Consider the following 14,545-nt stretch of genomic DNA (forward strand, 5'->3'; position numbering starts at 1 on the left):
ATTAAATCCGCTGCTATAAACAATAAAATGATTTTCCCTTACCCATTTGTAATGAATTTAATCTCGACGTTTTAGATCTACGTTATCTCTACGTATAGATTTACAAATATCTAATCGTTCGTACAAAATAATAAAATGTAAAACACAGATTTTAATTTTTGTACAAATAAGTGCAAATTTGCAGTAAATTTTATCAATAATTTAACACAAAATTGGCATATGTGCTAATTAGCGTAAAGTTGGAGTAGTCCATTTTGATAAATGGTACAAATTACGATTTAAAGTAAAATTTTAATTTTGTTTGTACAAAATAGTATAAAATGCGTACTAAATAGTACACGCATTTTCGTTGAAAATATTGATATGGGCGTTTCCAACTTCACAGACCACGTTATGATGAAGTCATTCCTATCGAATCCTCTGTTGGTGCTGGTAACCTGTCGGTAGAAGCTACATGGAACGTCAGTTCTCTTCTTTTAATTTACTGTTAAATTTAAGTAATTCTAATTGTTAAATATCTTTCGATGTCTCATTTGTCGTATTTAGTCGGTTAATTCTCGTTTTATTTAGGTTTTTCGATCGCTGTGCGTAGTTAGTGTTGTGTCATCGCAGTTGGCACGTTGCCAATGCAGTAGATGTTGGTTAACTCCTTATTTTTCAGCTATTTTTACTATTTTATCCTTATTCCTTAGCATTTTTCTTTCTTTGGACACCCCTTTTGTTAACTTTTAGTAGTTTTATAAGTTTAGATGGCTCGATTTTTTTCTTTTAAGGCTAAGTTTAAGTTTAATTTGGTTTCGCTTTTTTTTACGTTTGGTTCCTTTATAAAGACTTATGTTTTTGTAAGTGAATGGGGAAGAGGTTCGGTGTCGGAAATTTCTTTATTTTGTTTGCCTACGTTCGGCAGTTTTCGCGTAATTTGGCCATTTCCGGTTCATTGCTCTAAGCTTCTAGAAAATTGTTGACTTCCTGTGTTTTTAGTTTTCTTTCTCTCGCCTCCAGAACCTGATTTTCAAATAGTTTTAAGTAATTTTAAGTTAGCTTTAAATAAACTTTAACTAATTTTAAGTAGCTTAGTAGTAGCAATATCGGCGGTTTATCTTGTATGGCGAAATTTTTGTGTTTGTTTTTATTATTTAGAGTTCATTCTTTGTATTTATTCACTCCTTGATTTATTTATTTTGCCTTCAGCTTACGGTTCCGGGTTCGAAATCGAATCCGGACGGTCTATCTCGGATATATTAGGCCCAATCTCTTATAACCCGTCCGTCCCACGAACCCACGATGAGCAAGGAATAAAGGCTCTCTTAGTACCCACAAGAAGAAAGGCGACCTCCAAAAGACCGATAAGGCCATCGATACATAGAATGGTTTAACTACGTGATAATGTCATGCGGCTAAAAGATACTATTAGTGACAGTATTAATCGTTTTATAGAGAATAACTAAATTGAAACTTGGTTTATGAGGTTATGGGATTCGTAGCTTCCAAAGTACATAAATAGGTAGCAATTTTTATCTGACCAGATAATTGCTTGCTTACGTAGATGACAATTATCACCTTTGTCCCACTGATCTTGTCGCTTGACCCAATACACAGTTAATAAGTCTGTTATTTGACAAGATAATATCGTAAATTTTCTTAACAGGCTTATTTTAATTCGGATGATGGCCAAATTATTGGGGAAAATAGGACTCGGTCTAGGTCTTATCGACGACGTGAAACGTTTTTTACATAAATAAAAAAACGTTATCCTGATTAACGATTATATTCTTAAATGATCTGACGATTACTTTTGTGATTTCTATTCTACAATATGTTTAAGATTTACATTGATGGCCCTACATAGTAGACGATGCAGGTGTTTCTTTTGTATCTTACGCAGATACAGGGCAGTATCTTAAATCACTGTTTTTATAGATTGTATAGGTACTGTACTAGACGTGAGGTTTAATTTACATAAAGCAAAATTCTACGTAACTTCAAAAAATGTAATAGTTTTACACAGGATTTCGAAATTCGATAGTTGCTTAAAGTTCATATACTTGATTACGTTACATTATCGACGCTTAGACAACACTTAAATATATTTCGTACGGATCTTTGGTCATGCGATGCTGTCGACTTGCATATTATTGCGGATTACGTTTAGTACAGAGTAACTTAGCTTACTGTTAGGAAAGGTAAAGACAGAATAGAATAGTTTTATGTTACTCTTATCCTGTGGGCAGTAAATGAATATTATAAAGATTTTTATAATAGGCCCATCACGGATTCGGCCAGACTCATGATGGTTAGATGAGGCCTGCCGTATCTGAGTTAGACCATTTTTGAGAGTTCTGAGGATTCGACTAGGACTTGAAACTTGATTCATTGAATAACAGACTAAATCAGCAGAAAACTGCGTGAGCCATTCGGATTTAGGACCAGGTAGAATACAATTAGGTAACTTTCTACTAGGTAGAACTTTTTAACGATAAGAGGATAAGGTTAAAAGTTCCATTCAAGTTTTATTTTTAAATGAGTTTTAGAATAAGTAGCTTTAATTAGTTGTAAATTAACATAAAGCAGTTTTAATATAATTTAATAGTGTTTTTATCTGTAGGCTAGAAATTAATAATAATCTGGGTAAGTTGTTTTTAAGTTAGCTAAGATTTGTATAGTGCCTAAGCTTTTCAATAACAAGCAATCTATAACACTATTCTACCTAGCTAACAATTTATTATTGCTTCATGAATCTTGGCTGCATTGAATAAACTACAGGAACCAGTCTTGCAAATTAAGCCCGAAGTTCTTTCTTTTACTATCTCCCATCACAGGTTCCTCTTTCTACTCCTTCCTTTCCTACTCCTGTTTTTCAGGCTAAACACACTAACACATCCCTTTATATACAATTGAAAGGAAGGCAATGGTTAAGGTTGGTATAGAACCTCCCGGAAGATAAACGTAAAACCAATAATAATAAAAATAGAACAATATAAAAAAACACATCAAATTATTAACTAGAATATATATAAAAAAGAATTCTTAGAAACTTATATTTGTTTTGTTATAAAAATAAATTCCACACTTTGACCATAAATTTAAAAATAACTTAAGATACATTTGAGTATATTAAAAAGTAAAACTAATCACTACACTCTTCTAAATAGGATAAATATGATGCGATGGATCAGAGCAATAATATATATATATATATTATTGATCTGATCCATACATACATACATATTTTGACACATATATATATATATATGTCAAAATATGTATGTATGTTAGATAAAGGTTTTGTATAGTTAAACATGCCCACCAAATTTGGCATGAATATTCTTCGACACTAGAAAAATTTTATGGAGGCTTCCACCTCCAACCACTCCTAAAACCTATCCATCTATCCCTAAGCCCGAGCAATTTTTTGTTTTGTAGTTGATTATTGTAAATACTCGAGTTAATAAATATACATTTTAGCTAGTAAGACCATTGTTTTTACCACCCTTTTCCACCCAGCCTCACCAATCCCCATCCCATCAAAAATCAAAGCAACGCCAAGCACACCCGGCTATTCATAAATAAATGTAATATGGAGAATAAAATTACTATCTAAAACAGGTGTGTCAAACCTTTGTTTCTTTGGGTCACATTGGAAGAAGTCATGGAGTTCTGGGCCACAAGTTTATTGTGGCCCAATCCTTAAATATACAAGTATATTAAAGGATTTACATGTCTACATTATAGTAATAAGTATTAAAACTTTATCACGAAAAAGGATATTTTAAAAAATTACTTCTACAGGCACTTTTAATTTCTACTTAGAAATAGATAAATTTATTTATTATAAAGGAGAAAAACAAAACTTTATGTGAAAAACACAAATATTTGTTTTATTTGGGTTTTAATTAATAAAAGAAACAAATAAATACAATTTTAAAGTGCATTTTTATTCAACAAATATGTTTATAAATAATATGTAGCCCAAAATGTAGTCATTGCGCCAAATGATATTTTTTACGTCAAACTAAAAAACGAGTAGCCAAATTTGGCGCAAAGTTGCCAAATTTTGCAACGCTGAAAGGAATATTAAATAATGCTGGAGTTGGTATTCAAAAGATTATAGACCTAAATTCGGAGAAAGGAAAAAGGTCAAAAAATAAAAACGTGAAAAGGTTAAATAGACCTTCTGTTATGCAAATATTGATCCTTAATTTTGCAACCTTTCTGAATTCTTTTTGTTTTTTTTTGCCTTTCTCTTTTTTTCCGAATTTGGGTCTATAGTCCTTTGAGTCAAGACTTCAGTTTTATTTAGTACTCCTTCCTCATTCACACATTTCAAGTATTTGAAAATATTTCCTTTCTATTAAAAAATAAAATATATATAAAGGTTTAGGGCTTTGTGAAACTTTTTTTGAGGTTTATGCCGTTGAAATAAATAAATAAATAAATAAATAAATAAAAAATAATAAAAAAATTAGTCGGTTTTGTTTACACGTTTATTGGGCCGCATTAGAACTTGCCTTGGGCCGCGGGTTGGATACCCCTGATCTAAAACATAATCTGACATTAAATTTTATATATTATAATAAATATACTCATCACAATAAAGAAGCAAATAAATTGTATCGATATTAAAATAAATTTTTTTTGGTAATTTGATATGAATTTATTTATTAAACCCTTAATGCATTAGGCATTGATTTATTTTATTATAAACATTATATTAATTTAATAAAGCTTTATATTGAATTATAAAAATTATTGGTAAATATTAAAATTGTTTGTTTGCTATTAAAAATGAAACATTTATTTAAAAATAAAAGTAATTACTTCAAATTAATTTTTTCAAATTCTAAAATCTTGTATATGTTCTCTTCAAACACCTGTTATTACTTGTACTGTACTTCTACATTTAATAACTCATTACTTTAGCATTATATTCTTTAAATTATAATAATTTTTAGTAATATTTAAAAGAGTTTAAATTAACGAAAAATAAAATTTTGAATCATAAAATTACTCCGCAAATAATATATTTTTTCTCCCTATAAAATTAAAGTATTGATACAAAAATCCCGAATATTTGCTAACCTACGAAAAGATTGAGGATGAATTTGAGAACATTTTAGAAAATAATATTTAAAAAATAATTTTTAAATTTGCGAAGTAATTTATGGAGGCGACATTTTAAAATGGACAGATAACACCTGTCGACAACATCCCTCAATAACGTTATTTTATGGGAGAGTGTTAAATTGCTTTTAGATTAATCATGAATGCCTACGTGAGAAGTTTACTCTTCTTTTTAGCAGTTTCGGCTATCCCAACTGGTAAGATACTGTAGGATACACCCTTACATTGTTGTATTTTAAAAGTAATTTATCGAGAATATTTCTTTATTACATATAATTTAAAAATTTTTATACTGTTTTAAATAATAGGTCGAGAAGAAATTGTATATCCGTCATTGGAGACATCAAGATCAGGAGTAAAAACAGTCAGTTTTAAAGCTTTTGGTCATGATATAAATTTGAGACTAGAATCTGCTGGGGATATACTAGCAGATGATTTCGCTGTTTATGATGGAGAGGGTCGTAAAATAGGCGGCTCTGTGAGTTTTATTATGTCAAATGTGTTGTATTAATATAGAAAATACCTAACGAATATCTTTTATTAGCTCGTACAATAATTAAAATTTGTATAAATATATATTTTAAGGTTGAAAGTTTGAGATCTAAAATATACAGAGATAGTGAGAAGGAAGCTGCTCTTCATGTTGACGAAGAAGGTCCTTTATCTGTTGTAAGTTCTTTTAGAATTAAATTATTAATACATTTTTTTAAAAAGTAAAATATAATTTAACGAATATTTAGAAAGGAATTGTCAGTTCAAATCTGAGAATAGAACCGTGTGAATCCGAAGAAATGATTCGAGACGGAGTAAAAGCACATCGCATTATTGAATTAAAGAGAGATGAAGGGGGTAGAATCAGAACGAACGATGCACTCAGTAATCAAATTTCTTATTAAAAGCAAATACATTTCTTTTGATGATATTAATAATTCTTTCTCTCTTTTGTAGTGATTCCACAAGCAGAAAATGCCACTGGAGAGGCATAATAAACTAGAAGCGAGCTTGAATAATTAAAGGTTGGTTGGCATTGTGACGAAATCCGAGGCATTGCTAAACGTTTACTCGAGGCAAAATTGATACAAATCACGAAATAAATGCCAATTTTATGTTTTAAATTAAAACAGTAATAATTTTTTACAGTATTTACGCATTAGACTTAAATGTAGATCCCTCTCCGTCAAATTAAAATAAGGAATTAAAATGACGAAACGGTTGTTGCTACAAATATAATTCTTTCGTATATTAATAGTAATATTCACATTCTGATAAGCCAATGTAAACCTTTTTTTTATAAATTAATATTTTAAAATAATGACACCAATTTCATTTCAGATAATTTTAACATTTTCTTTTGGCTTACATTAGCAGATTTCGTCATGGTGAAAAATCAACCTTAAGAAGTAATTCCATCCATTAAACCAAAATTGTTATTGAAGCTTAAAGCATTACTATTATATTTTTATATTGTAATCTGAAATTTAGTCAACTATTTACTTGCTAGAAAGCTAAAAAAGCACTAATGTTATTGCAATTAACTTTTATTTTTAAGGTATAAGAATAATTAGTTTTAAATCTTGATTCTTAATTTAAACACAAATATTTATGTATCGAAATGATTCTATAATACACAAAATAAAAGCAATTATAAATACTTTTTTGTTTTTTTTGGGTCTTTTATTTTCGTGTTTAATTTATACAAATGTATATATTTTAAAATTGCATTCAATTGTACGTGATATCTACTCAAACATTTCATGTTTGAGTAGATACCACGTACTGTACAATTGAATTCACTGTAACTTCTGTTTTTCTGTAATTTTCTTACAAAAAAGAAAAAAGAAAGAAAGAAATAGTTTATTCAAATGGAAATGCCTAGTATATTAACAGAAAAATTTGAAGCCAAACAGTCAATTATTCTAGGTCCTTCGATACCTCGTAGTGTCTCGACATCCTGTCGGGCGCATTATTATCAGACGGCATAGCAAATTTTTCCCTGATCTAAGGCGATAACACCTTCCCCAATGACTCAAATATCTCCAATAATACTTAAAATTTTCTAATTTTACCAAATCTATACATTCAATAATTGAAATATAATATAGGCTATATAAATTATAAGATATTTAAGATTTTAACTAAAGAGTTACTATTCTGCCATTTTGTGTTCTAAACATAAAGAAAATTTCAAATAATTTTGTCCATTTAGATTGTAAGATGAAACAAGCATAGATAAGTCGTAAACATTTCACATCTCGTGCTAGAATATTTGAAAATTTTGATTAGTCTGTCAATCTGCTGATCCGAAAGTTAGAAATTTTAAACAAGTGTCGAACTTTTTACTGAAATAAATAAAGTTGACAAAAGTCTCTATAAATTTTTAAGTGAAAAAAAATTTTAAAAATATCGCCTTTTAGAGCAAGAAAATGCTTGAATCTTAACAATTCTGTTCTGATTTCCTTGTTCCATGCTCAACTTGAAAAGTACTTAGGAAAATCAGGGATTTCTCCCTAAATCTGACCATTAATTTGACGATTAATTTAAGTGCTTTTTGCCTACCTTTAATTTTGTTTATTATTTAGATCTGCACGTTTTTGCTATTACCCAACTAAAAAAATAATCGATGCTAATTGGTTCTCGAAACCTTCAGTGTAAAATATTTGAGATTGGAGAGAAAAATAAAGAAGGCTTGTCATTTGTTAAATTTGACTCAGGTGTGGTCTAGTCATAAACTACTTACAGCTGCAGAAAAACAGTAAACAAGTGGGAGATAGCACCCACATTTGGATCAGCATAAGTGAAAAAAAGCTGTCCCACCACCAAAGCTTTCTGATTGATCGGAAGTTGTCTTCCAAAAAAAAAAAAAAAAACATTTAAATTGGGGAGAGAAGTGCAAATAGTAAGGCTCGGAAATGATAGTACTGTACTTGATCTCAGATTCTCAGCAAGCGCGTTGAGAATAGGGAGAGAGATTATACTCCTTCAAACCCATCAGAACCAAGTGGATAAAACTGAACACTGATAGTTGGTCGTGGGTTTGCCACGACCAACGGGATAGCCACTTGGAATTTTCTGGGCTTTCTTTACGTTAGTAACACCTAAATAGATACCAGTTTCCCATACAAAATCCTCCCGGGAGGCATCCCTCCTCGACAGATCGTCCACGTGTCGCATTGCCGTAAACAAACCAAACGCCTATATATTGCATATATTGAATCGAGTTGAGTAAAAGCACCCTTTTCCTATTACTTCCAACGAACCTACATTTTGATCATCTCGGACCGGACTCATTTTATAGAAATCGGCTTGAGGAGACGGAAGATACAGAACTTTCACTTTCACCATGTTACTAAAGCAAGAATCCGAAGTGGAAAGACAAAAAAATCTTATTTTGAGTGGACACCTTCAGAAGATTCTGCAGTAATTTATTTCTTATGGGTGTTTCGCAACATATCTTGATGACTGAAGTCATACTCCCATAAAACTACAGTTCTTTATTTTCGACATGCTATATCTACTGATGGACAGCAGCCTTCATAATATATTCCTGAAATCAATAAGCATGGAATCCTCCGTGCCTTTCTATTTTGAGTTTGCAGCGCTATTTTTTCCTCTGGCGGAGAAAAATTAGACTAATTTTTTCTTCGATAAATCGCTTCCACATATTCTATATAAGCTACCTATCAATTTTCGCAACAATATCTTCATCCTTCTCTCTCTGAGACTCCGGAACAGGAAAAGTTATTTCATAAACTACCCACTAATTAAAAACATGTTTCTGAATGAATGATTTTGATTTTTGTTGTTTTAATCTCTCAGTGGAATTTGCAAATGTTCTGAAAATATATTCTTCAGTATTCTATAACGTATATATTTTTTTAAATAATATTTTTTCTCATGACTTAAGATTACATTAAAAAAATATGTCATTCTGTATAATAATCATGAATATAATAGTTTTTATTGTATATATTAACAGATAAATCCGGCGTTGCTCGGGAAAAAAGTAACGATAGCGAAGATTAAGATAATTACGTTACCCGTTTCCACAGAATGCAAGAATTAGGTCCCCGTTTCCAGACTAATTAGAGAAAATTATTTCTGTTTTGTTATTCGTACACTTTTACTTATGAAAAATCAAGTGAAGCGTGTGCGTTACACGTCTCCAAAAGCCATCCCCACTACTCACACATAACGGCCCTCGACTATTCCAAAACATTTTCGACTACTGTATTTAAAAACATTTAAGATTAAGGTTAAGATTACATTATAGCCATTAAATAGTTAATTAATAATTAATAGCACATTATATACCTGTTTAAACAGAATGCAAGAATTAGGTCCCCCGTTTCCAGACTAATTAGAGAATTTTTACATGGGTCTAAAAATATGTTCGATTTTTCACAAAAACGCATCTGCGCCTGTAAATCTTGCACGCTGTTTTATCTTAACACTTCCTTTGTTAACACTTTCATTGTTGACACTTCCATTGTTACACATTTTAGAAGTCAACCACTTTGAACCCCATATCTGCCACACCCTTATAGCTATCGAGACACAACCAACATAGTGCACGATGGGAGACTTAGAGCTACTACCACACACAAACACCATTCATGTGCGATGTGTAGTTTCGGCTGCAGATTGANATATATATAAATAAAAATCGCACAAACATCTGTGTTTTTAATGAATCAATGTCAGATCACTGACATAAGTTATTTTGGCTTTCATTGTGTCAGAATTTTAATCCTGCCGGGATTTTAAACGTCGGGATATTCATTTATCGGGATTTTATAACTATTGACTGATCTGATTTTAACACTATCGGTTACACAGAAGAATACAGAAAGAGCTTTCTCGAAGCAGAAATTAATTTATTACTAGGACTTAAATTATTGTAATTTATTCACAATAATTATAAATATTCGATATTTATAGTACTTGAACAAGACAAGGCAAATCGAAACGAACTTAAATAATTTTTCTACATCACCAATCTCAGCTGTATGCATACTGACAAAACGGAATCTTTCGTAGCCCACTTCCTGAAATACTCTCTCCCTGTCTCGTCTTGTTTCAGGTTTTATTTATGCAATTATAAATAAATAAATTTATTTTTTTACTATTATTAGGCCTATATTTAACAAGAGACGGCAGCCTGGTGGCCTGTCTCCTGCCAAATTTCTTAGAAATTACTTAACTTTGGTAGCCCGATAAATGAATCTGATTATTTGTTTAATACACGTCTTTTATGTTTGTAGACTACGATAGATGAATGAAGTTGGAAAATTTTGGAACATAAATATTTGTAGGCCTATTATTTAGTACTATTTTGTACTAGCAAAATTCAGCCATACCTGGCATACTTAATTTATGTATTAAAAAAATCGACTTTATAAAAGTAGACAGGAAAATAAAAACTTCAAATTACTTCCTGTTACATCAGAAATGAAATATTTGCTATACAAATTCTAACAAATTTACATATCTAGCTTATAAATAATGTTGCCATAAGGGAGCCAAGGAGCTCTGGCACCCTGCAAAGAAAATTTTCCTAATTAAAATTTATTTATACATTTATATTGTATCGTGTCTTTTATTTCTACACTATATATGAATAGGGTTACATAAGGTAAGAATTTTATTGAAGTGGTATTAAAAATAGTTTTATCGGCTCCTCATAAAATTAAATCCGCTGCTATAAACAATAAAATGATTTTCCCTTACCCATTTGTAATGAATTTAATCTCGACGTTTTAGATCTACGTTATCTCTACGTATAGATTTACAAATATCTAATCGTTCGTACAAAATAATAAAATGTAAAACACAGATTTTAATTTTTGTACAAATAAGTGCAAATTTGCAGTAAATTTTATCAATAATTTAACACAAAATTGGCATATGTGCTAATTAGCGTAAAGTTGGAGTAGTCCATTTTGATAAATGGTACAAATTACGATTTAAAGTAAAATTTTAATTTTGTTTGTACAAAATAGTATAAAATGCGTACTAAATAGTACACGCATTTTCGTTGAAAATATTGATATGGGCGTTTCCAACTTCACAGACCACGTTATGATGAAGTCATTCCTATCGAATCCTCTGTTGGTGCTGGTAACCTGTCGGTAGAAGCTACATGGAACGTCAGTTCTCTTCTTTTAATTTACTGTTAAATTTAAGTAATTCTAATTGTTAAATATCTTTCGATGTCTCATTTGTCGTATTTAGTCGGTTAATTCTCGTTTTATTTAGGTTTTTCGATCGCTGTGCGTAGTTAGTGTTGTGTCATCGCAGTTGGCACGTTGCCAATGCAGTAGATGTTGGTTAACTCCTTATTTTTCAGCTATTTTTACTATTTTATCCTTATTCCTTAGCATTTTTCTTTCTTTGGACACCCCTTTTGTTAACTTTTAGTAGTTTTATAAGTTTAGATGGCTCGATTTTTTTCTTTTAAGGCTAAGTTTAAGTTTAATTTGGTTTCGCTTTTTTTTACGTTTGGTTCCTTTATAAAGACTTATGTTTTTGTAAGTGAATGGGGAAGAGGTTCGGTGTCGGAAATTTCTTTATTTTGTTTGCCTACGTTCGGCAGTTTTCGCGTAATTTGGCCATTTCCGGTTCATTGCTCTAAGCTTCTAGAAAATTGTTGACTTCCTGTGTTTTTAGTTTTCTTTCTCTCGCCTCCAGAACCTGATTTTCAAATAGTTTTAAGTAATTTTAAGTTAGCTTTAAATAAACTTTAACTAATTTTAAGTAGCTTAGTAGTAGCAATATCGGCGGTTTATCTTGTATGGCGAAATTTTTGTGTTTGTTTTTATTATTTAGAGTTCATTCTTTGTATTTATTCACTCCTTGATTTATTTATTTTGCCTTCAGCTTACGGTTCCGGGTTCGAAATCGAATCCGGACGGTCTATCTCGGATATATTAGGCCCAATCTCTTATAACCCGTCCGTCCCACGAACCCACGATGAGCAAGGAATAAAGGCTCTCTTAGTACCCACAAGAAGAAAGGCGACCTCCAAAAGACCGATAAGGCCATCGATACATAGAATGGTTTAACTACGTGATAATGTCATGCGGCTAAAAGATACTATTAGTGACAGTATTAATCGTTTTATAGAGAATAACTAAATTGAAACTTGGTTTATGAGGTTATGGGATTCGTAGCTTCCAAAGTACATAAATAGGTAGCAATTTTTATCTGACCAGATAATTGCTTGCTTACGTAGATGACAATTATCACCTTTGTCCCACTGATCTTGTCGCTTGACCCAATACACAGTTAATAAGTCTGTTATTTGACAAGATAATATCGTAAATTTTCTTAACAGGCTTATTTTAATTCGGATGATGGCCAAATTATTGGGGAAAATAGGACTCGGTCTAGGTCTTATCGACGACGTGAAACGTTTTTTACATAAATAAAAAAACGTTATCCTGATTAACGATTATATTCTTAAATGATCTGACGATTACTTTTGTGATTTCTATTCTACAATATGTTTAAGATTTACATTGATGGCCCTACATAGTAGACGATGCAGGTGTTTCTTTTGTATCTTACGCAGATACAGGGCAGTATCTTAAATCACTGTTTTTATAGATTGTATAGGTACTGTACTAGACGTGAGGTTTAATTTACATAAAGCAAAATTCTACGTAACTTCAAAAAATGTAATAGTTTTACACAGGATTTCGAAATTCGATAGTTGCTTAAAGTTCATATACTTGATTACGTTACATTATCGACGCTTAGACAACACTTAAATATATTTCGTACGGATCTTTGGTCATGCGATGCTGTCGACTTGCATATTATTGCGGATTACGTTTAGTACAGAGTAACTTAGCTTACTGTTAGGAAAGGTAAAGACAGAATAGAATAGTTTTATGTTACTCTTATCCTGTGGGCAGTAAATGAATATTATAAAGATTTTTATAATAGGCCCATCACGGATTCGGCCAGACTCATGATGGTTAGATGAGGCCTGCCGTATCTGAGTTAGACCATTTTTGAGAGTTCTGAGGATTCGACTAGGACTTGAAACTTGATTCATTGAATAACAGACTAAATCAGCAGAAAACTGCGTGAGCCATTCGGATTTAGGACCAGGTAGAATACAATTAGGTAACTTTCTACTAGGTAGAACTTTTTAACGATAAGAGGATAAGGTTAAAAGTTCCATTCAAGTTTTATTTTTAAATGAGTTTTAGAATAAGTAGCTTTAATTAGTTGTAAATTAACATAAAGCAGTTTTAATATAATTTAATAGTGTTTTTATCTGTAGGCTAGAAATTAATAATAATCTGGGTAAGTTGTTTTTAAGTTAGCTAAGATTTGTATAGTGCCTAAGCTTTTCAATAACAAGCAATCTATAACACTATTCTACCTAGCTAACAATTTATTATTGCTTCATGAATCTTGGCTGCATTGAATAAACTACAGGAACCAGTCTTGCAAATTAAGCCCGAAGTTCTTTCTTTTACTATCTCCCATCACAGGTTCCTCTTTCTACTCCTTCCTTTCCTACTCCTGTTTTTCAGGCTAAACACACTAACACATCCCTTTATATACAATTGAAAGGAAGGCAATGGTTAAGGTTGGTATAGAACCTCCCGGAAGATAAACGTAAAACCAATAATAATAAAAATAGAACAATATAAAAAAACACATCAAATTATTAACTAGAATATATATAAAAAAGAATTCTTAGAAACTTATATTTGTTTTGTTATAAAAATAAATTCCACACTTTGACCATAAATTTAAAAATAACTTAAGATACATTTGAGTATATTAAAAAGTAAAACTAATCACTACACTCTTCTAAATAGGATAAATATGATGCGATGGATCAGAGCAATAATATATATATATATATTATTGATCTGATCCATACATACATACATATTTTGACACATATATATATATATATGTCAAAATATGTATGTATGTTAGATAAAGGTTTTGTATAGTTAAACATGCCCACCAAATTTGGCATGAATATTCTTCGACACTAGAAAAATTTTATGGAGGCTTCCACCTCCAACCACTCCTAAAACCTATCCATCTATCCCTAAGCCCGAGCAATTTTTTGTTTTGTAGTTGATTATTGTAAATACTCGAGTTAATAAATATACATTTTAGCTAGTAAGACCATTGTTTTTACCACCCTTTTCCACCCAGCCTCACCAATCCCCATCCCATCAAAAATCAAAGCAACGCCAAGCACACCCGGCTATTCATAAATAAATGTAATATGGAGAATAAAATTACTATCTAAAACAGGTGTGTCAAACCTTTGTTTCTTTGGGTCACATTGGAAGAAGTCATGGAGTTCTGGGCCACAAGTTTATTGTGGCCCAATCCTTAAATATACAAGTATATTAAAGGATTTACATGTCTACATTATAGTAATAAG

General features: G+C 31.1%; 1 protein-coding gene and 1 long non-coding RNA gene across 6 annotated transcripts; both read left to right on the forward strand.

Moving 5' to 3' along the window:
- The first annotated feature begins 312 nt into the window (after window positions 1-312).
- Window positions 313-6,410, forward strand: LOC111628998 (venom metalloproteinase antarease-like TtrivMP_A). Of its 3 annotated transcripts, XM_023372860.1 has the most exons (6): window positions 372-461; window positions 5,254-5,318; window positions 5,430-5,599; window positions 5,707-5,790; window positions 5,862-5,997; window positions 6,070-6,410. In XM_023372860.1, exons 2-6 carry the CDS (start codon window positions 5,261-5,263, stop codon window positions 6,105-6,107), a joined length of 486 nt encoding a protein of 161 aa, XP_023228628.1. In that variant the 5' UTR covers window positions 372-461; window positions 5,254-5,260; the 3' UTR covers window positions 6,108-6,410. The 3 variants fall into 3 exon arrangements, with proteins under 3 accessions (XP_023228630.1, XP_023228628.1, XP_023228629.1); XM_023372862.1 differs by lacking the exon at window positions 5,254-5,318 and having other exon boundaries at window positions 313-461; XM_023372861.1 differs by lacking the exon at window positions 372-461 and having other exon boundaries at window positions 5,236-5,318.
- Window positions 6,411-11,062: 4,652 nt separating this feature from the next.
- LOC111629005 lies at window positions 11,063-13,752 on the forward strand. Of its 3 annotated transcripts, none has more exons than XR_002757256.1 (2): window positions 11,063-11,267; window positions 13,069-13,752. It is a non-coding gene; the product is annotated as an uncharacterized LOC111629005 (long non-coding RNA). The 3 variants fall into 3 exon arrangements; XR_002757258.1 differs by having other exon boundaries at window positions 11,073-12,989; window positions 13,056-13,752; XR_002757257.1 differs by having other exon boundaries at window positions 11,073-12,989.
- Window positions 13,753-14,545: the final 793 nt, after the last annotated feature.

The sequence above is a fragment of the Centruroides sculpturatus genome, unplaced genomic scaffold (assembly GCF_000671375.1).
Source record: "Centruroides sculpturatus isolate CEXI.00-Female unplaced genomic scaffold, Cexi_2.0 scaffold246, whole genome shotgun sequence".
Classification (NCBI taxonomy): Eukaryota; Metazoa; Arthropoda; class Arachnida; order Scorpiones; family Buthidae; genus Centruroides; species Centruroides sculpturatus.

Coding starts and splice junctions, on each gene's coding strand:
- LOC111628998 (XM_023372860.1), top strand. CDS start 5,261: ATGAATGCCTACGTGAGAAGTTTACTCTTCTTTTTAGCAGTTTCGGCT. Junction 5,600..5,706: donor GTCGTAAAATAGGCGGCTCT/GTGAGTTTTATT, acceptor ATATATTTTAAG/GTTGAAAGTTTGAGATCTAA. Junction 5,791..5,861: donor AAGAAGGTCCTTTATCTGTT/GTAAGTTCTTTT, acceptor ACGAATATTTAG/AAAGGAATTGTCAGTTCAAA.